The 27299-nt window shown below is 46.3% G+C and overlaps 8 protein-coding genes across 8 annotated transcripts; 5 read left to right on the top strand and 3 right to left on the bottom strand.

Annotated features, from left to right (window-relative positions):
* Positions 1 to 119: 119 nt before the first annotated feature.
* Positions 120 to 3942, top strand: RhiXN_05900 (thioesterase superfamily protein; the record flags this gene model as incomplete). The annotated part of the gene is made up of 11 exons (XM_043325716.1): positions 120 to 339; positions 400 to 600; positions 648 to 731; positions 787 to 938; positions 994 to 1178; positions 1235 to 1379; positions 1436 to 1547; positions 2034 to 2614; positions 2988 to 3118; positions 3183 to 3313; positions 3368 to 3942. The coding sequence occupies 11 exons, from the start codon at positions 120 to 122 to the stop codon at positions 3940 to 3942; spliced, it is 2517 nt and encodes an 838-aa protein (XP_043181148.1).
* Positions 3943 to 4111: 169 nt separating this feature from the next.
* Positions 4112 to 7241, bottom strand: RhiXN_05899 (kinesin motor domain protein; the record flags this gene model as incomplete). The annotated part of the gene is made up of 16 exons (XM_043325715.1): positions 4112 to 4447; positions 4507 to 4839; positions 4897 to 5046; positions 5097 to 5237; positions 5293 to 5428; positions 5478 to 5504; positions 5558 to 5617; positions 5667 to 5746; positions 5800 to 5931; positions 6004 to 6134; positions 6196 to 6334; positions 6396 to 6464; positions 6519 to 6591; positions 6642 to 6705; positions 6857 to 6900; positions 6955 to 7241. 16 exons carry the CDS (start codon positions 7239 to 7241, stop codon positions 4112 to 4114), a joined length of 2202 nt encoding a protein of 733 aa, XP_043181147.1.
* Positions 7242 to 7415: 174 nt separating this feature from the next.
* On the top strand, positions 7416 to 9067 carry RhiXN_05898 (uncharacterized protein; the record flags this gene model as incomplete). Its single annotated transcript, XM_043325714.1, has 3 exons — positions 7416 to 7643; positions 7704 to 8881; positions 8932 to 9067. 3 exons carry the CDS (start codon positions 7416 to 7418, stop codon positions 9065 to 9067), a joined length of 1542 nt encoding a protein of 513 aa, XP_043181146.1.
* A 1174-nt stretch (positions 9068 to 10241) lies between these two features.
* RhiXN_05897 (RTA1-like protein) lies at positions 10242 to 11341 on the bottom strand (the record flags this gene model as incomplete). The annotated part of the gene is made up of 8 exons (XM_043325713.1): positions 10242 to 10341; positions 10394 to 10506; positions 10561 to 10743; positions 10806 to 10882; positions 10947 to 10959; positions 11014 to 11103; positions 11158 to 11243; positions 11296 to 11341. 8 exons carry the CDS (start codon positions 11339 to 11341, stop codon positions 10242 to 10244), a joined length of 708 nt encoding a protein of 235 aa, XP_043181145.1.
* A 1141-nt stretch (positions 11342 to 12482) lies between these two features.
* RhiXN_05896 (Rab domain cell division control protein) lies at positions 12483 to 13940 on the top strand (the record flags this gene model as incomplete). The annotated part of the gene is made up of 8 exons (XM_043325712.1): positions 12483 to 12689; positions 12740 to 12873; positions 12928 to 13016; positions 13066 to 13180; positions 13240 to 13306; positions 13367 to 13457; positions 13569 to 13662; positions 13805 to 13940. 8 exons carry the CDS (start codon positions 12483 to 12485, stop codon positions 13938 to 13940), a joined length of 933 nt encoding a protein of 310 aa, XP_043181144.1.
* Positions 13941 to 14724: 784 nt separating this feature from the next.
* On the bottom strand, positions 14725 to 15215 carry RhiXN_05895 (ribosomal L38e protein family; the record flags this gene model as incomplete). The annotated part of the gene is made up of 4 exons (XM_043325711.1): positions 14725 to 14774; positions 14892 to 15035; positions 15094 to 15154; positions 15213 to 15215. The coding sequence occupies 4 exons, from the start codon at positions 15213 to 15215 to the stop codon at positions 14725 to 14727; spliced, it is 258 nt and encodes an 85-aa protein (XP_043181143.1).
* A 1356-nt stretch (positions 15216 to 16571) lies between these two features.
* Positions 16572 to 17114, top strand: RhiXN_05894 (ATP-dependent RNA helicase DOB1; the record flags this gene model as incomplete). Its single annotated transcript, XM_043325710.1, has 2 exons — positions 16572 to 16766; positions 16818 to 17114. 2 exons carry the CDS (start codon positions 16572 to 16574, stop codon positions 17112 to 17114), a joined length of 492 nt encoding a protein of 163 aa, XP_043181142.1.
* Positions 17115 to 17242: 128 nt separating this feature from the next.
* On the top strand, positions 17243 to 24316 carry RhiXN_05893 (ATP-dependent RNA helicase DOB1; the record flags this gene model as incomplete). The annotated part of the gene is made up of 22 exons (XM_043325709.1): positions 17243 to 17572; positions 17620 to 17874; positions 17923 to 18036; positions 18085 to 18175; positions 18228 to 18533; positions 18630 to 19331; positions 19381 to 19622; positions 19669 to 20049; positions 20096 to 20461; positions 20510 to 20710; positions 20762 to 20934; positions 21852 to 22442; positions 22491 to 22770; positions 22814 to 22908; positions 22962 to 23037; positions 23088 to 23215; positions 23265 to 23331; positions 23373 to 23558; positions 23612 to 23617; positions 23671 to 23714; positions 23767 to 23869; positions 23924 to 24316. 22 exons carry the CDS (start codon positions 17243 to 17245, stop codon positions 24314 to 24316), a joined length of 5130 nt encoding a protein of 1709 aa, XP_043181141.1.
* Positions 24317 to 27299: the final 2983 nt, after the last annotated feature.

Genomic DNA, 27299 nt, shown 5'->3' with positions numbered 1-27299 from the left:
TAATTATTTGAAACCGAGCCGCCGACTCCCATCCTGCTCTCCACCACGCTTGAGCTCTACATTATAAATCATTTTATACATCCATTGTACTCATATACGATCCAGAGATTTAATTCGACATGACGCTTCCAACTAGACTGACCACTATTGCTACTGGAATTTTTGGAGCTACTGGACGGTTCAGCAACCGGGCTACCTTACGCCATTCACGAAACACACCAATAAATAACTACTCGACACACTCTCACAATCATTCCCACCTTCATTCTCACCCACATGCACATTCACAATCTCAAAGTCATGGTAGTCGAATCCCCAAAAAATCGCGCGGCGCTGCTGGTGAGTTATCATTTGACAGAGATTCCCAGTCCCAATTACAACTGCTGACATGTCATGTAGTTGCATTGCTTGCCGTTAGTGTAGGATCAGCATCTTATGTTGCAGGATCACTTTATCCTCCAACAACTCTCCAGCTTATTAATCCTCCCCCGGCACCTCCGGCACCTGCCCTTGGATCGCAAGAGGCTGAGATCTATCTCACTGCGCTTGAGGAGAAACTTCAGAGCCTGCCTTTGGTCGGAGAATTGAGGCAACGGCAAGGTGAGCGGGATTGATTTTTGTTGGACAAATATTAACTTCCCACAAAGGCTGGTATGAGAGTCGGCCCTACCAGAACTACCCTGAGGAACGAAGGAGACATTCTCTGACTTCAGGAACCCTTCGCGGACCAGGTTGGTATCATTCGCTCCAATTGATTTTGCCCAGTTGATTCATTGTTTACCCTAGGTAAACTGGCCATACCTCCTTTAGTTTTCGCTAAGGATGATGAGAGCGAAGCTATTGCAATTATTCACGTTGGACGCTCCTTGTGCGGACACGATGGAATAATTCACGGGGGACTCCTGGCTACGTTACTTGATGAAACATTAGCACGAAATGTGGGTATTTCGAGCGCTGAACAGATGCTTTATTTCTTATACCACATACTCACAGGCCCTCTTGAACCTGCCTGCCAAAGTTGGAGTAACTGCAAATCTTTCAGTCAACTATCGTGCACCTGCTCGCGCCGACCAGTTCATTGTTATCCATACACACTTGGATAAAGTTAACGGACGAAAGGCGACAGTCTCGGGTACCGTGACTAGCTTGGAAACCAAAGAGGTCCTAACAGAAGCAACGTGAGTAGTTGTAGTTTCTAATAAACTATGAATTTCTGAATTATTATGATTAATAGTGCATTATTTGTGCAACCAAAATACGCTCATTTGCTAAGCGTACATGGCGAAGTCGAGAAGCTTCTGGGTTCACGTAACACAGCTTCCCAGGAGATTGGACCAGATGGCGCCAAGAAGCCTATTAAAGTCCCGCAAGAAGCTGCTGTATGAGCAATGACGAACGAGTCATAGACTAGGAGGATGCCTTGGTTTTTTTGTAGACTTTATGGGTGACTTCTAATCTAATCATTTTATTAATAACCCATGGATCTTCAGCCCTCACCACCCACAAGCCAAGCGAGATTGTCTTGAGAGTAAAGCTCCCATACGGATGTATGCATCCTTGTTCAGTGGGGGGTGGTCCAAAGGTCTCTGGCGCTCGTCGAGCAAGTACTATACAGGACCAACCCAAGTTACAAGGGTTCTGATCCGACTTGAGTGCTTGCACGCGCGCACGTACGTCTTAGATCCAATAAATTTGTGTATCACCCTTCGATCAATGACAGCAACTAAAACAAATCCAATCATTTTCTACGACATTTACTCACGAGATGGACCATGGTCTCCAAATACATACAAAACGCGGTGAGATCGATTCACAACACAGGTCTGTATATTCACTACGAGTCCAACTAAATACAATCAAATAGGTTGACGCTCAATTATAAACGGCTGCCATATCGAGTCGAATATATCTCGATTGCAGATATCGAGACTAAACTAAAGGAATTGGGTGTTTCTCCCTCGCCACATGGGCATCCGATATATCAATATACACTACCAGGTATTTGTTTGATATTAAACTAACAATAATCGAAGACATTGAAGATATCCTGATAGTAATAGCGGACCCCTCACCTAATCCCGGTGGGCAACCTACGTACATCATGGACTCGTTTGAGATTGCCGTTTACTTGGACAGCAAGTACCCTGGGCCGGACTACCCAACTGTCATCCCTCACGGGATGCGCAATATGCAGAAGCTCGCTTCAGATTATATCATGAGTGTAGGGATAACCTTTGCTCCCGTCATTCTACCTTTTGCGGCCATACGACCCGGTTTCCTGGACGAAAAGGGACACGAGTACTATACTCGTACCAGGAAGGCAATGTTCGGCAAAGATCTGTCAGAAGTGATGGAATCATCCAAAGAGAACTGGATGAAGGCCAAGGCCAAGTGGGAGGCCTTGGGGAACAGTCTTAATCTCAGAGATGAAGGTCCTTTTGTGATGGGGGAACAGATGACATTTGTCGATTTCGCCCTCGGATGTATGCTTCAAGCCATAAGAGTTTACGAAGGCGGCGAGATGACGCTTTGGAAGGACATGTCGAGCTGGCAGGATGGCCTATGGGGATCGTTTTGGGCAGAGATAGAAAGGGTAGAAGCAAATTCGTCTGAGGTTTTGTCCTAGTGATGCGTGACAATATGTATACGGAGTTGGAAGCTACACGACTGCTATATACGACTGCTATATATGCGCGCGTACTTTTTGGGATGGACACATGAAGGAGTATAAAATCAGCACATTGGCCATACAACCCTTCCTTCTCTCATACACTGTGCTGTACCATATGTGTACAACACTGCATAGGGCACTTTTGATCCATGACAAGACGATCAATAGATTACATAACGCCGACTGCCCCGATCCTCCATCAGCATTACTCACCTTTGACACAACACCCACATTCTCCCAGTATCATTGAACCAGTGTAAGTCTGATTGATATCCCGCAATGATGTTCTTCAGTAAGGTTGAACCGAGGTTTAAAGAGGGCGATCACTCGAGTTTCTGCTTCCGACACCCACTCCAACGTAATGGCCGCTACGAAAGAGAACCCAATCATTTTGTACGATATTTATTCGAAAGACGGACCTTGGTCCCCAAACACATACAAGACCCGGTAAGTATGCGCATCAGAAAGCTGCCACAGACACGCACATACCCTAAACGCACCACCACCACAGATTGACCCTAAATTACAAACGTTTGCCATACAAAGTTGAATTCGTTTCACTCGCAGATGTCGAATCGAAACTAAAAGAGCTCGGTGTTCCACCTACTTCATTCAACCCCCTATTTAAATATACGCTGCCAAGTGCGTATCTTATGGAAAAACAGAACCACAGTAATGGTACTAAGTACCCTATAGTGATAGCAGATCCCTCAAGTGATCCCAGTGGGAAACCAACCTATGTCGTTGAATCGTTCGAGATTGCCCTCTATCTCGACCAGAAGTACCCGGCACCCAAGTATCCTATCGCTATTCCTCCTGGTACACGCGCACTTCAGAGGATCGCGGTGGAGAGAGTTATGAATGCTGCCATGGGCTTTGCTATGGTTCTCCTTCCAATCGCTGCGACACGGACTAACTTCATGGATGACAAAGGCTATGAATATTTCAATCGAACTAGGAAGGCAATATTTGGTCGAGAGCTATCGGAGCTCCTTCCCGAAGTTGATACACACTGGGTTAAAGCAAGGGAGGGGTGGGAGGCGCTGGGTGACCAACTCGAACTTGGAGGCAAAGAGGGTCCTTTTGTGATGGGAAGCCAAATCTCGTTTATCGATTTTGTCCTCGGTGGCCTTCTTCATGGCATCCAAAAATGTGAAGGCGGCGAAATGAAGTACTGGAAGGATATGTCCACTTGGCAAAACGGAAGATGGGCGACGTTTTGGAAAGAGATTTCAAGATTGGAGGCTGACTCGTCGGAGGTATCTGCATGAGTACGCCTGTGCTTCCTATAAGGAACCAAACGACAATATATTGAACTGCAACAATTGCTGTAACATTCCTATTACAATACTACACTCTGGGTACAACAATGGGTATATGCAAACGAAACATGGGCACTGATACATTTCCCATTCTTAGATCGGGAGTGTACGACTCCACTTACAATGGGATATTTTCCTTGTCACCAAGAACTCGCTTTGAGGACTTGGCCGGACTCTGGACCCCCAGCTCTGCTTCGACCAAGTCTTCAGTTTCGTCCTCTTCCAGCAGTGCAGGGTTCTCGTCAAACGGCTTTGCACCATACCGATTACCCAGCTTTTTGGAAAGCGCAAGAGATTGGTTGCCATCCAATGAGTGTGCTCGTTTGACACGATCACTTGCGTGAGTTCCGCCAGGCGTATAGTTTGCCGTTACCGCTTTTTGAAACACTTGAGTATCAAAGTCGCGTACAAATGATACAAGCGCCAGTTTCTCTTCCTCGAGTTTTATTCGTGCCTGTGTATCGAATACCTTTAGGTCTGGGAGGCACTGGTCTGAAATAGCGCAATTCTCACCTGTTTTTCCCTTTGTAAGGCTATTTGGCATTCTTGAATGAAGGCCAACTTTTCTTTCAATTCCCTCTCCTTGTCTTCTAGCTTGACAGACCATTCTCTCTCGACATCCTCGCGAACCTGTCTCAGTGGAGCTCCGAGATTATCTTCGTAACCTTTAGTAACGATCTCTAATTCACGGACTGTACGGCTAAGGTCTGCAATAAGCCGGTCCTTGTCGGATTCGGGCGCATCACTGGGCAACAATGGTCGTTGAGATAGGGCAGCCTCCAGAGAGAGAATTTGTCGTTCTTGAGACTCGACTGTACGTCGCGCAGTGAGAAGGTCTTGCTGAAGCTAGATTCAGAACGAATATCAGTGGCTATCGAAAAAAGCCTGAGAAAGGTGCCAAACCTGATAAGGAGATGCGTCAAAGTCAACCTTGGCCGGACTGGCCGGCCTCGACTCTCGGCCTTCTTCTACAGTTTGACTGGTTAGAATCAACTTGGTAAGTTGCTTGATTCGATGGTTCAGATCATTCATCGCTTTGCCTTCGTCCTCTTGCTATAAAATAGTTCAGACAAGTCGAGTTGGCATGAGCGCATACACCATACCTCACGGGCGCTTAATCTACGATTCCGAATTGGAGCCTCTTTCTCCCGCTCGCCTAAGCGGCGTTTGAGGTCTTCAATTTCCTTTCTATATCTTTCAAGTAGTGCGTCTGTGTCTACCACCTCTTTCTTGGTGGCGTGGAGCTGGACATAATAATTTATTGAAATTAAGCCATAATAGCTGCAAGGGTCGACTTACCGAAACCTTCTTGACTCGCGCTGCGAACTGTAAGGTGCTCGTTGACTCTCCAATCGCGCTTGGATGTGGATTCAGAGTGCATATAACAGATATTCGGGCATCTCCCGATAGTGAGGGTTGAAGTAATCGAGTCAATCTAAACAGATATGTTATTAGACCTTCAATGATATAACGAAGGCACCTACTTGCTATTTCGGAATGGGACATGATCGCTGGAATAGCATGGTTGGATTCAAATACAATCATGCGGTCAGTGTATTCTCACTTTTTTCCTTTAGCAGAATTCTCAGCCAAGGTTCCAATTACACTCCCCAGAGTCAAGAGGCTAGGTACTCGTTAACTTGCCGAACATTAAGTCCGCACGTAATACGAACCTTGTGTTAATATATTTTCCCTCTCTTGTTCTGTCCTTGTCGCTAGTGGCTTTTTCAGATCCTGCTAAATCTATCAAACTCTTTAACTCAATTCAGGAATGGGCAGAATTTTGAAAAGTTGAGGATGGCGTACAAGTGTTGACATCTGGACAGAGCGACCACCTCTTGCCTGCAATTTACTTCCGCCTGGTGTCATCGGTACTGCCAAGGGCCCTGGAGAGGCAAGGCGTTCACTTTCGGATAATGTTTCGCGTGATTCAATCACCTAATGGGTGAGAATACGGGTTTTAGCTGGAACTCAAAACGATTGGATATACTGGGGAGCAGCGAAACTCACCAATCGAAATACGCTATGAGATCTACTGGAACGCTCGTTCCAATCTGTGCTCGCCGTTCGTCTTCCGGCATCACCGCGCTCAAGAACTTCTTTGACCGACTTAAATGAAGTGATGGGTTCCTCTCGAACACCTAATACGCATATAATCAGCGTTAGATCGATTACTCCTAAGGATTGAAATAAAATACGCACCCGCGAGATGGACATTATTCCCCACCCCTTGCAAGGTAACAGTATTGGCTGCGCTTGTGGGAGGTGCGAGCAAATCGTATATCTGTTCATTATAGATTTCAAGGTATGATGCGCGCAGTAAGAACTCGCGATCGGGATGCTAAGTTGATATAATCGTATTTCAGAACTGAGTTGCTAGTTGAGTACGAGCAATTACCGACCTTCTTAATGTATCCAAACACGTCACGCATGGCTCGGGGTATAATACCGGGTTGATCTTCAGAGCCGCTCTATTAAGAAATACACCAATTAGACAAGCACGAGGAAAACATAAGGACACTCACTAGGGTAAATGTCTTTCCGGAGGCAGTCTGTCCATAAGCGAATACAACTGAATTGTAACCATCCATCGCAGCCCTGACAGTAGTCAATGTCAATTCCTAGGTGCGGACAAACAAGACACATACCGAACATGAGTTTTTGCGGTTGAGGCATACACAGCCTTATTATCTGTGCCCGTGAGTACAGTGTCTATTAAGGAATTGGATAAATCGCGTGTTAGAGGTATATAAGTGAGTGTACAAGCCATAGTGGAATGCCCCTGTGGACGGGCCACCTGGGCGAGCGTGATGCTCTTTCAATTTTATTGACTGTTTTTCATAATCTATGCTCCAAGCTTCACGTGTGGACTTGTCGATTTCGGTCTCCGCTCCACTTGGTTTCACTCTATGACATTTGTTAGTCATAGGGGCACCGAACATCAGGGATCTACAGGCTCACCGAACCGTGACCAACACTTTGTCTTCTGCCTTTTCCTCCACTTCAATATCACCAAAAGACAAGTCTGCTGACAGGTCTGCATCTTGGACGTTCTGCCAGTCTACTAGTCCCAAATCTGCTTCAGTTATCGGCTTTCCGAATATCAACGAAGCAGGTCGTGGTGTAAGAGTTTGACTGAATCTCGGTGCTGGAATAGGTTTTTTAGGTGACAAGGACGAAGATCTGATATGATTTGGTAGGCCAGAAGGTGTCCTAGGAGTGACCCCTCGTCGACTGGGCGTATCCATGTTGTGGGATGTTGGATTCGGACTTTAGACTCATATCCGACGCGACCGTTATGCAAAAGGATCACGTGGCGCTCCGCGGTTACTGCCCCACCGCGCCGGCACCACCTCCCCTGCCCCGCACGACCCCTGAGTTTTATCGTTTCAACCCTCAACGACCACAATCGACTTGACACCATGTCTACAGCACTCTCTTATTGCGTAATTTTGCCCGAAATACTCGATATTGTCTGTCGCTATTTGACCCGCGGAGAGCTCGCATGTCTTGCACGCACATCTCGCTTTTTCTTTCATTCCGCAGCCCGCGAGCTCTGGAGCTCATGGCCTGTTGAAGACAAAGACATTCTGAATCTCCTCCCTGACTCTCTTGTCGTCAAGCCCGGCGAAAAAATCACCAGATTCGAGGTAAGGCAAACTGTGCCTTGACTGAATTTGCATAGATAACAAATGCTTTGCTGGCACCAGGTTCATATTCCCGCTGTGCTCCCACCCAACTACTTTGAGCGTTTCAACCTATATGCACCGTTTGTCAAGCATGTGACAGTGTCTCTTGCTTGGGGGCACAACGAAGAGTACATTCACCAGAAGCATTTACCCGGCTGGCCAATGGTCGCGTGCTATGCTCGCAATCATGTCCTCCTTCCCAACTTGAAAAAACTCGACATTTGCGAACGTTACTCGACTACTACTTCGAGCAGAGCATGCGCCGATTGGCTCAGCGCTCTAGTCCCACCGTCGCTCTCGGAATTGGACATTTTCAGGAATTTTGTCGATGATTCGCCTGGTTGCATCGAACGCTATCTCAAGCTCATAGATGGCATCCTTGCCAGGACCTCCGCAAATCTCGAGCGTCTTAGAATCCATACTATCGAGCCTTCAATCAACCAACTTTCGGCTCCGTCTCCCAACGACCCTGCTTCTGAGACTCTCATGCCCGGAGCGCTTATCTCCAAAGCACTGAAACACATCGTGGGAATGCCTCGTCTTCGAAAATTGGAAATCCCGGAATTGAGTTTGACCCTTGAAGTCCCCGATCTGCCAGCTTCTTCCACGTGTCGATTAAACTCTCTTCAAATCGCATGCGGGGCTGTGGAGCCCCTGTTCCACATCTGGCGAACTCCGATCCCGGCTCACCTAAGCCATTTGAGCTTATCGACAAATTGGCCCGGCACCACGAGTGCTGTGAGCGAGTTACACGAGCTGACAACCCTTATCGCTGCGGTCAGCCCGCACATCACCAAGATCTCGTTCTACTTTGCCGATATTCCCGATACCGACCATCTACTAGACGTTCTCTACCCCTTGCATACACTCCAGCTGACCGAGCTTATCGTCAATGGCGTCCAACTCACCCAACCCGTCCAGCAAATTAGTCTTCGAACCATTGCCGAATATTGGCCGTTGCTCGAAGTCCTCGAAATCAGACATGTTGGGACCAGCTTTAACGAATTGGTTACTGTTTCTTCCTATCTACCTCGCCTGACTTGCCTATTAATGCAACTCGAGTCAACTATACCCCCTGAACTTCTTATCGATGATACCGCAGTTCAAATAGATACTCGCCCGGCCCAGGAACTCGAGCTGGTGAGCGATTTCAGATGCGTACACACGTTTAACCCGACCGAGACCAACGAGTTCGCCAAGTAAGTACCTGAATACGAGCCGTACGGATGTCGACTGACTCTATCTTTAGATTCTTGACCAAAATTTGGCGCAGCGTGAACATCAAGTGTTATTGCCGAGGGTATAACCATGGACCAGAGTATGAAGAGTTCAAAGTTGTGCTTGCTCAACATTTGAACGGCACCCCACCCGCCATTACCGCTTAGTCGTTTCTTTTGTTTTGTCTTTTCTTCCTTGTAGGGATTATATAGGGGTACATAGGTGATAGATGGATTGAAGTAGAGCTATAATATACATGTTGTATATGCATGTTGTATATAGACGTCGTTGAACGACTTTATTCACTTTACTGCGGGTTTGCTCTTTTTCTGTTTGAAAAATGCATTCCATGTCAACTTAAATTCCGAAAACTCTATAAAACACAAGCATTTTGCACAGAATGGGAATAGCACGAGGCCCTATTCGTGATCGGAAAGCAATGTGCGTACGACCGTTGGGACAAGCGGCCTACGAAGAAGCGAACGATTCAGCCTTAATCCCTTATCGAACCAATGAGCACATATTTGATAATACTCACTCCAATAAATTATGTCTTTGGATTTTGGCAGACTCTTCGTACGCATGTGTATAGCTGCACATATCACCATTAATTTACTAATGTGTAGTCACCGAATGGCGCGATCAGGTTACTGGCATCCGTCAGGTCCACAATGATGAGGGCGGCCGTATATTAATATTTAGCCTCTATCCAATCTTTACTAATTGCAATGGTTGCAGGTGGATACTTAAACTTGCCCCCCCCTCCTCAGTTTTCGTCAATGTAGCATCCATTCAAAGGCTTGGCTGCATGCTCAAAAATAGGGAACATTAATGACAGTCATTATACCAATCTCCCAACCAGACAACATCTAAGCACTCACATTCACACTGAGCTATCAGTTCCGTGATTGGGCATCAACCTCTGGAGTTAGATCAGTGGTTCGATCTGCCTATGATACAATTCGTGGGTACCGCGCGGATATCGCCATTGTTGGGTTCAAAGCTCGGCGAATTTTAAAGACTCGGTGCTCCTCCGGTAGACCAGAATCCTGTTGGTGTAGCAAACTCGCAGCAGTGGTTAATGCTCCATCAACATAAATATGTATTATACATCTCGCTAGTTAAGGATAACATGGAGAAGGTCAGACATGGGCAAGTATATGTATCAACACACAGAAATGCAAATGTCAAACCAACGCTGATGAAAGAGAATGACTATAGTACTAGCTATAGGCCTTCTGTCCATCATGATCTATAATTTATCGCTTGCAAACAATACCTGAAAATCTACTATCAGGGCCAAAAGAGCAAGCTCAGCCTCTAAGAATTAGGTTTCTAAGACTATGCTCCATAATTCCTTGACGTGAGCTCAACTCGACTGTCTTTCCAAGCCGGATTATAGCCTGTTAGGTATCTTGGCGGCCAAGTGATGATAAAAACACTTGTATTCTGTTAGCCTGGACCCATTAAAAGAAGCTTAAGATATCACTCACGTAATTGATATCCAAAGAACAAAACAATCTAGCACATAGAAATACCCTTCCTTGCTCGCCAGAGCGCTTTCCCGCCCTTGAGCAGTCTCCAGAGCACGGAATACGGAACGAATCTAGAGCTCACTTGATAAGTTACCTGGACGTCTAGCAGAAGTACACCGACTTACTATAATAGCCACACAGCTAACCGCCATTGATATTACCAGAGCAAGCCAATGGCCCATGAGGCCGTTGGGTCTGTTATCCCATTCGACCCTCATGTGAGTTCGGACACGATTCACGAAAAGCACGAATATGAGAGTGTAGAGTAAGAACGATATGAGCTGGGCAACTAAGCCTCCGATGAAGAGCTTTCGATTAAAGTTGGTCAGTATCGACGATTGATGTAATTGTTTGGGGAAGCTAGAAGTACCTTCTTCCCCATGTCCCGTTTCTCGGGATCGTCCATGGCTGTTAGCCCACCACCCGTGGCTTGAACAAGGAACGTGACTATCATTAAAAGTGAGTAGGGAAGAACGAGAAATTATTTGAAGCGAGAAAGAGATTAACATACAGACATCAGACGTCTATAAGATGTATTAAGTCAAACCCAGTTTATTACTTTGGGGGAGGAGCCTCACCACAAATATTTTGGTCAGCCAGCGCGGGCTGAGAGCCAAGTGCTCAACTGCGTTTAAATGAAACGCAAGACGGCCGAGAAACATATATACCTAAGCATTGTGATAGTCGGTATACTGGAATGTTTATAGAAGAAGCTGACATACCCCAGCGATAAACGCACACGGAGAGAGAAGAATAATCAAATTCATCGAAGCGTATTTCATTACGCTGGTGGGATCCTGGGCATATACTGGTTTGCAACTATTGGTTAGCATGTCTAAGGTTGTCTTTGGTTCACTCACCTATACGAAGCAGCAGGCCACCAGCATAGAAGCTTGCTCCAATCATTATAACAAGCATATACCTTCCCCAATGACGCATAGACCAAACTATGCACATCGCGATTGTGAATATGTAACATCCTGCACTTATCAAAGCCCAGGTCTTGCTTGGAATGTAGTGGAGGGCTTTCAAGAAACTTGTCATCCAGTAGTTACATGACCTGAGCAGAATAACTTACGAGTTTTAGAAAGATCAACATCATCATTATCCTCTTGACCAAACGCTGAAAAGCATTGGGCCAATAGGTAGAAGCAGATACAGCCCGGGCTAAAGGGCAGAAGTACTGAGCGATGCATGGAACTGGAGGTAAGAAGAGCGATAGTTGACCGACAGTAAATGAACTGCTTTTATATCTGGAGTGGTAGGCAGGATAATACGCACTTAGGGTCCGCGCCGCGCGCGCTACGCTAGAGTCAAAATATCAGCACGGCCACTGGACTAGCTGTGCGTATCCACTGACGGAAGTAAGAATTGCAACTACTATATGGGGTTTGTACCTGCCGAAAACTGAGTCTACTAGCAACTAACCCCATTCCCTTACTACTCGAGGTTCGGTCTATTGGATATATAGCCTGGTGAACATCCAATTTATAGTTCGCGAGGCAAGCGCGCTACCAGTGACACTGCATGCCTGAGCGGTATATATTTTGTAAATAAGTAGTAGCTAAATACGCATACTTTTAGCAATGATCGAGAGTTGCTCAAAAGTTTATAGGCTTGCGAAGACCATAGCTCTAAAACCTGATGTCTTCGGAGTTCCGGCCATTATTTTGTAGCAAGCCGCACTTGGGAGCCGGTCAACTGTATTCATATATAAGGTTTATTTCAATATAGAATTAAAAGATTTGAGCTTTCGCAAGAGAGTTGAGATAGAGCTATAGCATGACTCTGATAGCTTGTACCATCTCGACTAGCTGACTTAACCGACACGAGGATGAGTATAGGTGCAATATCAACTTTTTCATTGACGCTAATAGCAGCGTGTGGGTGAGGGCATAGATATATTGAGCTACTGCAAAAGAATACAAGCTGCTGAAATACTGTTGCACTGCTATCGGGCACTCTTGGTTTGCTCCATGCACTGCCACTACATAGTCACGTGATAGTGAGGCTTCGACGAGCAACTCTTGCCCTGATCAACAACCAAATGTCCGAACCGTCGAATCGACCTCGTAAATCTACGTCATCAACAAGCAGGTCCAGCGGTGGCTCTAGCAACCCTGCAGTTGCTCTCAATAAACTACTTAATGCACCCCGTCTATCAGCCACCAAATTTCGAACCAAGGAGGATGTTGATGATGGGCTTAAAAAGCTCCGTCGGTTGATATTGTTGGGTGGAATCCCAACTTCTGAGGTAATGCAATCAGTCAGTCAAAATAGCCCAGATACTGATCTGTTATATAGGATTCTTCGTTACGCCCCCGCATTTGGAAGCTACTACTTCGCGTCGACGGTCCTCTGGCCGGTGATACCTACATTCAATATATCGCCCGAGGGGCTAGTCCGGACAGAGAAAAGATTAGGAATGATACCTTTCGGTGAGCATCGAGCAGAGTCGTGCCACTGGCAAATTACTGTAACTTAAACTCTAGAACCCTTGCCACCGACATGGAGTTCAAGTCCCGAGTTAGGGAAGATATGTTGATCCGTCTGTTAGATGCATTTGTCTGGCGAAATCATGGTGAATTTAATTGCTATCACTTTAAGGTAAATGCTAACGCTCGCCCCAGATCGACAGTCTCCTACCCAGTTACCCTTTCGATACGTACAAGGCATGAATGTGCTTGCTGCTCCCTTCCTATACACTCTTTCCTCCGAGCTTGAAGCCTTCCATTGTTTTTCAAGGTGCGTTTGCTCATTTCCCGATGATGTCAAAGGGGGCCAGTCACGAATTATACATCTAGATTTATCGAAATTGAATGCCCATTGTATGTTCAACCGACACTAGAAGGAGTTCATCGTGGGTTAAAGGTAGTTATTGTTTTTTTTAATAACCAACCAGTCTCTTAATTGTGCTCGTAATTTATCTAGCTCTTGGATCGATGTCTACAAATAGCCGACCCGGAGTTGTTTCAGCACCTTCGGTCCAAGAATCTGAGCGCGGAGATATACGCGTTTCCCTGTATGTCCACCCATCTATCGCACATCTCGACACTACCATCATTTCCTTGTTCTAGTCGCCCCAATAATCTATGACTACTTATCTGAAACTAACAGACATCTTTCTCTCTAGCTGTGTTGACACTTTGTGCGTGTACTCCACCTTTGGCTGAGGTGCTCCGCCTCTGGGACTTTCTCCTAGCATTCGGCGTGCATCTGAATATCTTGTGCGTAATTGCGCAATTGTTTCTGATGAGGGATTCAATTCTCTCAAGTCGAAGGTAAGTTCGTGTCGTTTACTGTTATAGTTACATCTCCATACTCTCGGGAATCTTTCTATGATGTTTATTCACGCGGCTACCTTTGTAGTCCCATGAAACTACTGCGCACATTCCCGCCTCTTCAAGCACAACCTGTTATCGAAATTGCCGTTGCATTGGTGAGGGATCTTCCCGTCGAGTTGTATGATGAACTGGTAAGGCATCCGTTTGAGATTGAGCTATGAGGCTGTTGGTTTGGGGTTACTATATCCACATTCATCCCATTTCCTCTGACTGTGGCTTAAATAACGGGCAATACAAGGTTTGCTTCGCCCATCCTTGATACCACCCTTGTTTGTATTCAGTATTGTACTATATTGGCACGCGGAGTGTACAGCTCATTTGAGGATCCTGGTAGTGACTTAATTATGCGGCTATTCATATTCATTCGTAACGACCACATATATGTGTCTTTTCTAGTGGAATGGAGGTTGTTATATGGCCGTGTTTCAGTTGTGGAAGAAGATATGCATATTCCACTACCAGAGCATATCTTGTACGCACTTGACGAGTGGTTGAAATTGACAAGGCATACTAGGCTATGTACGCTTGGTCTTTTCTGCAAGTACAACGTAACGCAGATCAGAGGACCATCAACTGTCATCGTGTTGAGCCCGTCCACGGGTGATTTTTCTGATGGTATGCGACTGGATCACGCGCAGTACATCCAAGATACAACTAGCCCGAGAATCCACCGGTTTCTCCTAGTATATCTAGCGTTAACTGGACGTACCTCATACAAAATCGCCTGAAGAACCCAGTCCAAGATAGCCAAGTCATAGAGGTTTCTTCAGACTTCTGTTGAAGAGCTCGGTTTTCACAGCATGAAATGTGATCTCATAAAACAAATGAATAACAGCATAGCATATACCTCAGCTTCCGCGGGTTGAACATCGTAGCGACTGACATCGGGTGTGCGCACTGCATACCGGCCAACTTCAACCCATCATCTACACCCAGCCCAAAAGTTTACTTCTTCTTGGTCTTGGTTGATGCGCTGAGTTCCTGAACCTCAAGGCCTACAGATAGGTATTCGGTCAGCAAGCTGTTTCAGAATCAACACCTGATCACAGTATTGGAATCGAGGGATAGCAAACACAGGGTAAGAGAGCACCGAAGAGTGATTCAGCGCTTACCAGGAGGGAGACTCTGCTTGAGCTTTTCTGCCTTTTCTACATCATCGAGGGCGAGAGTGTAGAGGTATCGCGAGCACCTGATCTTGAACTTGGTTACAGTCTTTCCGCCAGCAACCTTGGGGGGAGTCTTCTTCACCCGGGCGGCTGTAATCATGCTAATTTAACACGGAATAAGCAGATGCTGAATGATTGTACAACTCACACTTGGCGTCCTTGCGGGTCGCAATTTGGATGAACTCCTTGATGTCTCGGACCTCCTTGGGCTAAATAATAGTCTGTTAGTCCTGCGCATTTACTCTGCACCCCTTTGGTTATACTCACCATTTTGGCGTCGGGCTTGAGGTGTCGTGTGTTGACGAAATTTACTTCCGGGCGGAGCCGGGCCAAACTCTCATCACGTGGATAGTGGCTTCGTAGTTGGTTCTATAAATTACCAACGCTCTCCTTGAATTGTGGCTCACCAAACGCAATCACCGCGTAGACTAATATCGGAAATAAGTAAATATTCAATAATGACTCATATTTGACACCGTCAACCTGTCATCTCGCCGTGTAATCTATTTCCGTTTTGGTGAAATGAAACCTGTACGCGGTTGGATTGATTGGCTGTTTATCGGTCTAATTTCCTCAAGCCTAACGGCAGAGGATCCTGTCCCATCGCGGCCAGGTTCTCAAACCCGGAGCCAATTTATATACACGAAGCCAATTGCGATAGGCTACGCTTATGATGACCCGTTCTCCTTTGTACGCGCACAAAGGAGTGAGATCTCCTGCCATCCATTACAGCCGGGCTTAGGATATACGCAAGACCACACGTTTTTTTGATCGTGAATAGAAATCAAGCCATACTCTCATATATACCAGACGTGTCTCACTCGATGGGTTGTGGCCGACTGGTCCAAGCCCTGGCCAGCAGCTGGGTACCCACTCATGTCCAAATTCTTCAAGTCTCTCTTCATACGCGGGCGAGAAAAAGGCATTCACCACCCATTCCCTTTACCCGCTGAGATTTTGGAGACTATTGCCTCATCGCTTTTATTTCCCGATTTGTACAGGCTTGTCCGAGTATGTCGAGCGTGCCGGGAAGTAGTCGAGCCTATGATGTACCACCATCTGGTGCTGGTAAAGTACCCCCAGCGAGCGTTACGGTGTAGCGCGACATTGTTGGAAAGGCACGAATTGGCTAGAGCTGTGATTAGCTTCAGAGCTGAAACCGCCCACCCTAGGAATCGGGTCCAACTCGCTCATCCGCTCGAGTCGGTTCAAATCACTGCTTTGAGAGAGGCGAGTAAATTCTTGACCCAGCTAGTCTATTCCCAACTCATAAATCCGAATTTTTCTTAGGCCACGAACCTTAAATATTTGGACCTGGGCTGTATTCCGATTCTCGCGCTTGATATTCTGAATCACTGCACGTTTCAGCTACGGCATCTGGCCTGGGAGACGGTAGATTGTCATCCAATCCTGCATACATTCCTCGAGCGGCAACCAACAATCCAATCACTTGCTTTGACATCGCTCTTGTCTTTCCCTGGGCTACAACCGATCCATGTTCCCAACCTCCGTTCATTCTGCGGGCGAGCGTCACTTGCGGCCCAGGTAATACCCGGCCGGCCCGTTGAGAGGGCGACAATTAGGGGTGATCCTATATATCCTGAGCTATTGGATGCAATACAAAAAATGGCTTTATCTAGCATACCGGTGCGCGAGTTGGAGCTCTATTCAACAGGGCTGAACCTGGGTACCAGCCGTGAATGGTCTACCCCTCGGGGATTCCTACTCGAGTTAACTACTGCACTTCCTCATCTGATTCGGTTGGAGGTCATGCTGAGAAACGAGGGCGAAAGGGAGCTGGTAGATACTCTGACAGAGGCAGTGAGTTAGTCTCTGCGTGGGTTTTGACAGGCGACTGATACTGGTCCCCAGGTCCACAATTTCATCACTCACCTCAAGGACTTGCAATGTTTTGTCATAAAAACAAACCTGGAATCGTCCCCATCGTATACCACCTATCTGACTGAGAGGGAGGAAGTTCAACTGTGTCGGACATGGCGCAGTTCCTGCTCGGATCTAAATGAAGTCGAGTACCTCTCGGGCCGACGATGGAAATTATTCGGAGACCAATGGCTTCAATCGTATTCTCAACCATATTCTAATATTAGCGTAGAAAGACCGTGGATGAGGGACTTGAAACCTCCACGGGCAACTTCCGCGCCTCTATAAACATAGTATATATGCTTCGTTCTCAGTATAGTGGTGGTTTGTTTGTTTTTGTATTTGTCAGCAGGACCTGGAACTGTGTAACGCGATAATTTCTTGATTTCACCCTCCACTCGGGCCTTGATTTTATAATGGACGACTTATTTTCTCATATTACTGGCGATAGTGGCCCTGCTATGGATAAGGGGATTAGCGAATCCAAGCCCAAAAGGAAAAAGCGAAAAGCAGGTGTGGGTGAAGCAGCACCTAGCACGGAGGTTGGTGGCGAAACGAAACCGACGTTACAAGACGAAGAGGCAAGTCCTGCTGAGCCAGCCGTCAAAAAGCAAAAAATCGACGCTCCAGAATCTGTCGAAGTGGACGCTGTCGAGGTACAGGCAGAACGCGAAGTCGCAGTCAGCCATGGCTTGACCGGTCAGGAGACGTCGGAACAAGGGGGCAGTTTGAAGCTCACTCACCAGGTATGATACATTTATCTAATCATTGTTCGTTTGCTAAGTTTTACCAGGTTCGACATCAAGTCGCTGTTCCTCCTGGATATCCATATACACCTATTAAGGAGCATGTTCCTCCAGAGAAACCAGCACGGGTCTATCCCTTCACATTAGATCCATTCCAGCAACTCTCTGTGTACGCTATTGACCGAAACGAGTCTGTGCTGGTTTCTGCACACACTAGCGCCGGCAAGACAGTTGTTGCCGAGTATGCGATCGCAAAATGCCTGAGAGACAAACAGCGGGTGATTTACACCAGTCCAATCAAGGTGCGTTTAATTATTCTGGCTAGACCCACAGCTTAAGCCGTACAACAGGCCCTTAGTAATCAAAAGTACCGAGAAATGTTGGCCGAGTTCGGAGACGTTGGACTTATGACAGGGGATGTCACCATTAATCCCACTGCTTCATGTTTGGTCATGACCACCGAGGTAGGCTCTCTTAGATTATGGTGTTATCATGCTCATATCATGGCTCAGATTCTCCGTTCAATGCTATACAGAGGTTCGGAGATCATGCGTGAAGTTGCCTGGGTTATTTTTGACGAGATCCACTACATGCGAGATGCTGGTAAGTTCATCTCAAATTTATCTACATCCTGCTCAATAAACCTCGCTACCAGAGCGTGGCGTTGTTTGGGAGGAGACTATTATTTTACTCCCTCACACCGTTCGATACGTTTTCCTTTCGGCCACAATTCCCAACGCCATGGAATTCGCTCATTGGATTTCTAAAATACACGAACAACCCTGTCATGTTGTTTACACCAACTTCCGACCCACTCCCTTACAACACTATCTCTTTCCTGCTGGCGGTGATGGCATCTATCTTGTCGTCAACGAAAAAAGCGAGTTTCGAGAAGATAATTTCCAGAAAGCAATGGGCAAATTGGCTTCGATGCAAGGTGAAGACCCGGCAGACCCACTGGGTGGGCGTAACAAAAGGGGGAAGACAAAAAAAGGTGGAGGAACCAAAGGCAAGTATCACTCTTTCTGTCCTTGGCTTTCAACTCACCTATGACTAGGCCCTTCGGACATTTATAAGATTGTCAAGATGATTATTGCCAAAAACTTCAATCCAGTCATTGTGTTTGCATTTAGTAAACGTGAATGCGAAGCGCTCGCTCTTCAAATGTCTAAACTGGAGTGCAACTCGGAGGAGGAACAAGAGATGGTCCAAAACGTATACACAAACGCTATTGCGGCACTGTCCGAGGAAGACCGAAAGCTACCTCAGATTGAGCATTTGCTGCCGTTGCTCAAGCGTGGTATCGGGATCCATCACGGAGGTCTACTTCCTATCCTCAAGGAAGTCATCGAAATTCTCTTTCAAGAAGGACTCATCAAGGTTCTTTTTGCGACGGAAACATTTTCAATCGGGTTGAACATGCCAGCCAAAACGGTCGTCTTTACAGACGTGGAGAAATTCGATGGACGGGGCGTTCGTCCGCTATCTTCTGGAGAGTACATTCAAATGTCCGGTCGTGCTGGACGTCGAGGGTTGGACGATCGAGGAGTGGTAATTATGATGGTGAACGCCAAGCTGGAACCCGCGACGGCCAAGGGAATGGTCAAGGGCGAGGCGGATCGGCTCGACTCGGCTTTCCATTTGGGATACAATATGGTTTTGAACTTGATGCGGGTGGAGGGTGTAAGCCCCGAGTACATGCTTGAGAGGTGCTTCTATCAGTACCAGAATGGCACCAAGGTTCCTGCCTTGGAGTCTCGTGAGTTGATAACTGGCCGAGCTTAGTACGGGGCTGATCCTTGTTTTAGAGCTTACGGAGTTGGAGGAAAAGAAAGCCGAACTGGTCGTACCTGAGGAAGAATCCATTAGTGAATACTATGAGATTCGAAACCAATTGGACGAGCTTGGAAAGGACTTCCGGACCGTTATTACGCATCCAACATATGCATTGCCATTCTTGCAACCTGGACGATTGGTCACAGTCAAACATGGTGACCAAGATTTTGGGTGGGGTGTCGTGGTTAATTTTACACAGCGAGCTGCTCCCAAAGTATGTACGGCTATAGTTGGGTTATTCTTTGCTAACGAGCGAATAGAATAACAAATCTGCAATCACTGCGTTTGAGTCCCTTCCACCCCAAGAAAAATACGTTGTGGATGTGCTCCTCAATTGTGCCAAGGGATCCACGACGACCGGTAATACCAAATCGACTGAAGCCACCTCTTCGGGGGCGTTTAAGCCATGCCCTGCTGGGCAGGAAGGGGAGCCACTCGTATGCCCCGTGCTTTTGTCAACGATAGCAAGCATCAGTCACATCCGTGTTCATATGTCGAAAGACTTGCGTCCCGTTTCTGCACGAGAGACCCTGTGGAAAGTTGTTACCGAAGTCAAGAGGCGGTTCCCAAAGGGGATCGCCCTGTTAGATCCTATTAATAACATGAACATCAAGGACGTAAAGTTTAAGGAGCTGGTCGAGGTGAGTTATCTTGGGTGTTCTTGGATTTGTTACTCACCTGGGACAGAGAATCGCTACGCTAGAGAGACAGCTCGAAGGACATGCCTTACACTCTGACCCCCGGCTGCCTACACTCTACGACGCATATGCGCAGAAACAAGATCTCAGTGCTCAGATTCGGGTCCTGAAAAAGACTCTTGGCGCTGCACAGGACGTAATGCAGATGGATGAGCTCAAATGCCGAAAGCGAGTCTTGCGCCGGTTAGGGTTTGCGAGCACTGACGATGTGGTCGAGATCAAAGGCAGGGTCGCTTGCGAGATTAGCACCGGTGATGAACTGCTCTTGACCGAGATGGTCTTCAACGGGGTATTCAACAGCCTATTGCCGGAGCAATGTGCCGCACTATTGAGCTGCTTCGTATTTACTGAAAAGGTGAGTCTTATTATTCCATCCGATGACTAGTATTGAGCTGTTTGGCAGAGCGAACAAGCGACGAAACTCAAAGAGGAACTTGCTGGCCCGCTGAGAACTTTGCAGGAAATAGCGAGAAGGATCGCCAAGGTAGCAAAGGAGAGCAAAATGCCTGTTGATGAGGAGGAGTATGTACAGAGCTTCAAGGTGGAGCTGATGGATGCAGTGTTGCAATGGTGCAGGGGTGCTAAATTCGCTGATATCTGCAAGGTACGTCCCATCTATCTGGAGGTTAACCCGATTAATCTAACACTGGTCTAGATGACGGACCAATTTGAAGGCTCCCTCATCCGTGTGTTCAGACGTTTGCAGGAGCTCATCCGCCAAATGACTCAGGCCGCACACGCGATCGGAAACACCGAGCTCGAGGCCAAGTTTACAAAAGCGAGCGAAATGCTCGAGCGCCAAAACTCAGTCATCTTCTGTTCATCTCTGTATCTTTAGTTGCACATTCTAGCTAGTATTTTGAATTTGCTTTGTCCATTTTTCTCTCATAGAAACATCCTGTTCCGGTTGGAGTATTATAAAATAGTCTTGACGTTACTGCTGATCCTGGATATCAACCCTTGGTAGCTCAGTTGGAAGAGCGTGAGACTGTAATGAGCAATCTAAAATCTCAAGGTCAATGGTTCGAACCCGTTCCGAGGGAATCTTTTTGGCTTATACAACACCCACAGTATATATGTGCGTTTTCTTGCTTGAATGCCATTTGATCTAATGCTTAACATTTGGGATTTCTGTTATGTTGTTTAACCTTCCTTTACCTTTTTCCATCTGCTTGCTTCACGTTCGAGCAATTGCGATTCGCACCATTTGGCTTATTTCCACAATTATACACATGGGGAATCCTGTAGCTACGATACAATGAATCATCCTCGCCCTTGGTATGGTAGGACCAAGAACAACGATCCGAGCCCAAGGATTACTGAAACATGACTGGCTCGGCTACTGATCTATCGTTGATGAGATAGATATAATAAATTTATACCAGGAAGACACTGGGCGCCAATGGAAGGCATGCGATCGCAAACGTGCGCATATGTTGGATGTATCTGGTACGGCGTAGATTAGTTGAGCGTTTCTTCTGTGCCCAGTACAGTCGGATCCGTCGAGTTACATAAGTATATTCCAGTCACTCGGTCACCCCCACGGTATTGCAGTGCTACCGTACCCACAATGTTCTGTCAAGGATCCTACGTATTCTGATTTTGAACGTCCAAGCACACGTGGATAAAGTATTCCAGGTGCCTTACGGTGCCTTATACATCGGGCTACTATATCGAACCTTTCATCACCCATCATATATAGCTCACGTACTGACACACTTGACTGCTGCTTTGACCATCACAAGGCTCGAAACACTCATGACAAATTCTGCCCCACCATCAGCATACACCCCATCCTCAGACTTAAGAGATGAGGCACCGCCAGCTTTTGAGTCCAGTTCTTCAACACCTCGGGCCTTCATTGATTCCAAGCCTCCACTTGAGCCACAGTCTAGCAACGAAGTATCAATATCTGCCACCCAAGCTTGTGCTTCGGGGGGTCAAAATCCTGAGCCTAGACCTCCACCAGCGCTTGTTATCAATGGCAAAACAACTCAACCCTATGATCTGGTCACTGTGTACGAAGTCAAAACTCACCTAGTCTTTCTGGGAGCCTTTGCACGCCTCAAGTCAGAGATAAAATCTCAGAAAGGCGTTGATGTCCGCGGCTCGACCGATGAGCTATGGGCGATCTACTTGGCCCGAGCCGTTGATCGGTTCGCAGCATGGCTATCCAAGGGCCTTCCAGTCGACCTGGACGCATCAAACCCAAGGTTGCTGAGCGAGGACGAACTACCTCCATTGGATGTGCTAATGGCTTGGCACGCATACTTGCTGAATCCAAGGGTATATTATGAAGATGGACTGACCAAAAAATCACAATTGCTGGGTATATCGTAAGGAAAGCTTATCATTCATTTGATTAATTCTCATTTTTAGTACAGAGGGTTTCCTTTCAATCATTTGAACAAGATCATAGATGTCGATACGCTAGCCGCCCTGCACCCATCTCTCGAGAGGCAGAATCGTTTTGAATCTCTTACTGGACAACCGTGGTGCTGTCCATCAAACACGACTATTGCGAACACAATGTTTGTTCCTTGTCCAAGATGCGAAAAATCCACGCTAAATGAAGTCTGTTGGATCACAAATGAGAAAACTGGATTTGCAGAACACGGTTTCAAGGCTCGATGTCATATTTGTATGGGAGTATTTAATCGAGAAGTAAGTAGGAGCTCAATCCCATAGCTATATTAACCTGTGTCAGGACATGATGGTTCGAGGTTTGTGTGACGATATTATCAAAGTACGGATTGGTTTGACTCACCAATCAAGTAATCCGGAGCAAAAGCCCTATATCTCGTGAGCTCTTATTTTCATAAATTAATATAACATGGCTCAATGGTCTGATACAGTGGCACATTGTTGGATTGGAGAACTGGGAAACCGAACCCCGAGCAGGCAATGCGTAGTAATGACATTTTGCTCAAGGTGTGTTAAAATTTCTTTTCTCGGAAACCGTTCTAATATTCTGCTGTTAGGCCTTCTTCACACCAGCATCGATGAAGTTTACGCGCGGAGATTGGCTTGCAGGATCGATAAACTATTCCATCAAGCAGCTAGAGACCTCTCTCAAAAATGGGTTAAGTTTAAAAGGAGGAGGATCACAGTAAGTGTGATCAACAGTACGCACAAACGACCACTTCATCTGGTTCTAGGGTTACTCGTATTTTAAGCTACTACCGATGCCCATACTATCCTTTTTCTATAGAGCTTTGCGGCGCGGTAACGTCTTCATTACCTGTTATCTGGTACCTTGCTTACAGATATACGCGATGTTCATCCAGATCCTTCGCCAAGGAGGTTTCATCGACAAGATGCTTGGATTAGGCTGGACAAAGCCTCAGGCATTTGATCATGACTGTACCGTAATTCATCGATGCATCGCCCGCTATCATGCTTGGCTGGATGTCATGAGCCAGTTAAGTCGAAAAATGCTTGTTCCGACGCTTGTAAGTAAATTTAGCAATAGACGCATATATGTGCATTGATTTTTTATGCATAGGATATTGTATGTGCTTTAGCTGTATTTTCAATGCATACATTTCTCATAGCCTTTTACAGGATCTTGCATGGCACACCCATCAGTTGAAACAACAGAGCTACCGGTAAAGTCCCATCCACCGTATTTCTAATTATTGCTCATACGAAACCGAAAAGGATATGGACTTTAGAAGTCCTGGGACAGTTCATTGATCATGATGACAAGGTCGAAGAGAACAAGCTATCAGAGGCATACGAGCAGACAGCGAAGTATTGGGAAGTATGTATAATGATTTGCGGTAGTCATTTCATCTCCAACCAATATTATGTGCAGCAACGATGGGGTGTCCCTTATCATGTCTGTGGTTGCTCACGCCCACCAACACACAAGCCTTTCAACCCAGGCGAATCGATTTCACGAATATTCCGGGGAAAGGGCAAGGCCGTCGAATTCTCCAACTCTCGCCCGCAGCTTATTTCCACCCATGAATGCGATGCGCCAACTACGCATCCTTCTGAGCATAATTCTATGATTATCACGGGACAGCCTTTGTTCCAGAGTCGCCGTAATAACAGAGCACTTATGTACGCCAAGTGGGACAAGCAGATGAAGTCGTATGTGGACAAGGGCAAAGTTCCGCCAGATGGATGGGAAGCAATGAATGTGCAACGATCTGCAGGACATGGTCGGGGATTTATGCCTCCCATGCCAGACCCTAATCTGTAAGATTTTTTTCCTATCAAACCTAAGTTAATAATAGCTATTTATTCAGAACACCGATTATTCCATATGGGGCCGAAACTTGCGCTACTCATGATGGCGGGGTACTGAACGGGGAGAACTTGACTTCGTCTCCTCTAGATGGAAAGCACTCTGCCGGTGTATGTGCAGCTGGGATGGGTGTTTATCCTATGGTTCCTATGGGAGGTTTTTATATTGGCCCGATGGGTGTATGCGCGGGCGCCAGCAATGGTGGATGCTCGGGAGGCGGAGGCTGTATGGGTGGAGGTACATGTGGAGGGGTAAGCGTCTATTTTTTTTTCTTCACTTCTGGTGGTTTTCAAGTGAGACATGTGTTAATTTAGGGTGGTTGCGGAGGAGGTTGAAGCGCTACTAGATTTTATTGATTCAAGGTGTTTTTTAAGGAATTTGGTGGGATCCAATAGCCAAAGACTCGCGATTGCTCACTTCTGACCTGTAATTATCGATCACAAAGATAAACGAAGCTTAAGCCTGAATTCAATAGCTTAGTGTTCTGTGCCATCGTAGCTTGCGTAGGTACACAACCATGACTGAGCTGAAGCTTCAGCACGGGCCATGTAGCCGTTTGTCTTCATATTGTCGATACTCTATCTCTCTTCCTTTTTTCGCTCATATTGCTCGCTTCGCAACATCGAATATATCCTGGTGTCTTGGGATCTTCGTAATACACTTGCCTTTTTATTCATAGTGCCACTATATTTAATCACAGTTTGGATTGATCACCACGAGCCTCGCTCGCGGTCACGGAGATTCTTCACCCATCGTTGATCTGTTCTCAGTACTATGCATTTATAGCATTAGAATAGACCAATCTACAGGAGGGACCGACACATGTACAGGTCTGAGAAGTAGTCAAACCTGCACATAAAGGGAGCCCAGTGTCTACGGTTACTGGGTACACGATTGGTGTTGAGGCCGGTGTGCGAGAATAGTAAGTAACGGGGTCAGTATCACAGCCTATACAGTTGCCACTATCTTGGGTCCGGACTTCTTGCATCGGAGATCGCCTGTGTAGGAGATGGTACGCGATATTGTGTAGAATTGACGTGTCCTAACGTTTAGAATAAGCCAACTCACGGGGATGCTTTAAAGAGGTTACCCGGAACTGATACGGAAATGCTGAGCTTATGCTGATCAAATACATATACGTTTAAGTCCTGGAAGTCCACGAAACCAGATATTGTGCGTGGCATGACACCAAAATCCCTCCTAATTCTCGATGATGATGGGCCTGTGCCCTCTAACTTGGGGCGTAACGATAGGAGATCCCATTTAAAGCGCTAGCATACCAGAAACTAAGACCTGGGCTCGTATTGCGCCCCTCACTTGCCTTGGTTTACACCTATTTTCCCCTAGTCCCCCTCTTAAGCTATCGTACATACTCCCAAGTCTCAAGCACACTTGATTAAAATCTTTAAATGTGGAGTATCATCAACGGGTATCTTTACTGGCCCGCTCTAATTTATAATTACAGAGGGTTGAGCCCCGGTGTTGAGCCAGCTATGCCGACGGATACCAGTGGTAAATGCCATGAACCATATCATAATTTCTCCTTTAGTTAGCTTACCTCTTCCGATAGTTTGTCTGAGCATCCAAAATACGTCATGCGCTTGTTAACATCGCCACTCCTTACAGGGATTCATCACTTTGAATATTGAACAGCCTGTCGCCCAAAGGGTAAAGTGAATTATTCTTGAGACCTGTATGAAGATATCCTAATCCTGAGCTCACTTTGGTAAAAAGCTAAACTTTAATTACTTGAGCGGTATACCACTAGACATTCTAACTGAAGTCTGTTATCACTATATATTAATTTTTCTGGCATCTTACGCTAAACTTACTAATCAGATAATCTGGCACCTTGATTCTCTAAGTCTTCTCTATCTTTCAAGAACAAGCAAGCCTTTCCACCTGTTGCTCACCAACCAGAGCGCTGCACACTTTTGGCGGTCTGCCGTAGAAAGAGACTCAGATCTCCCACCGCGTCCCAAGGACATTTCAAGTCACCGTTATATAGCTTTGCTACTTACCAATGAATGCTCGGTATGACCCCATCCAATCTATTAACCTCGCAGTTACTTTGATTCTAACAGGCCAGATAGGCCTGCGGCAATTCGACACATTGTACCATAGAGTTGGCTCTGCTAATTCGCCTCTGTGATACCTGCCGCAATAAAAAGTAGGTTGAGCCTACCTGATCGATAGAATAGCCTTCAACATCTTGTTCTGACATATTAGGACCATAAATCTGGAGCGCGTCAAGCTCTTTTGGCTCGTGTACTCATCACCTCGTACGTCGAACTTCAGCGAATAGCATGCTCGCTCAGTTCGATCATTTTTTCAGAGCTCGCGCCGTCTGACCGTGGAAAGTGGAAATGTTCAGATTGGTGTCTTCAGTCTGAAGTTGGATTCGTAAACCACAAAATAAAGGGCTTCAGAAGAACTGACGGAAGTCCTAATCCAGAATGTTTGTCATGGATGCAAGAACGAAGAAATTTAATCGCGAGGCAACGACAGGTCTGTTTCGATATTTCATTGACTCCATTATTATTAACCGGCTTATATAAAAGGACGCAAAGAATATGAAAGATTGGTTAGTGAGAAGGGAGCGAGAGCGTGCAACAAAACACGCTCAGCAAGGATGATATTCTGGCACGACAATTCCTGGAAGACTCGAGGGATGATGCCCGATTGTCAAGCAAGGGCACGTCGACATCCAAATTCGTCCTTCCTAGCTTTTATGTTTCCCCATGTATATGTATGTCCTGTCGCAATAAATCTGAGGACCGGAGTCCTGAAAATCGATGACCGGAAGGTTGCTGTGCCTATGCAAACGCACCCTCATATAAGACAATATTTTCATGATCTTCAATTCAGTGGACCAACACGATAATACTCGAATCTTGGCCCAGTCAGGAATAGTTCATCTCACATCTGGCTTTATGCA

Source organism: Rhizoctonia solani, chromosome 6, assembly GCF_016906535.1.
Source record: "Rhizoctonia solani chromosome 6, complete sequence".
NCBI lineage: Eukaryota > Fungi > Basidiomycota > Agaricomycetes > Cantharellales > Ceratobasidiaceae > Rhizoctonia > Rhizoctonia solani.
The sequence above is the reverse complement of the archived record's forward strand: the minus strand, read 5'-3'. Positions and strand labels throughout refer to the sequence as shown.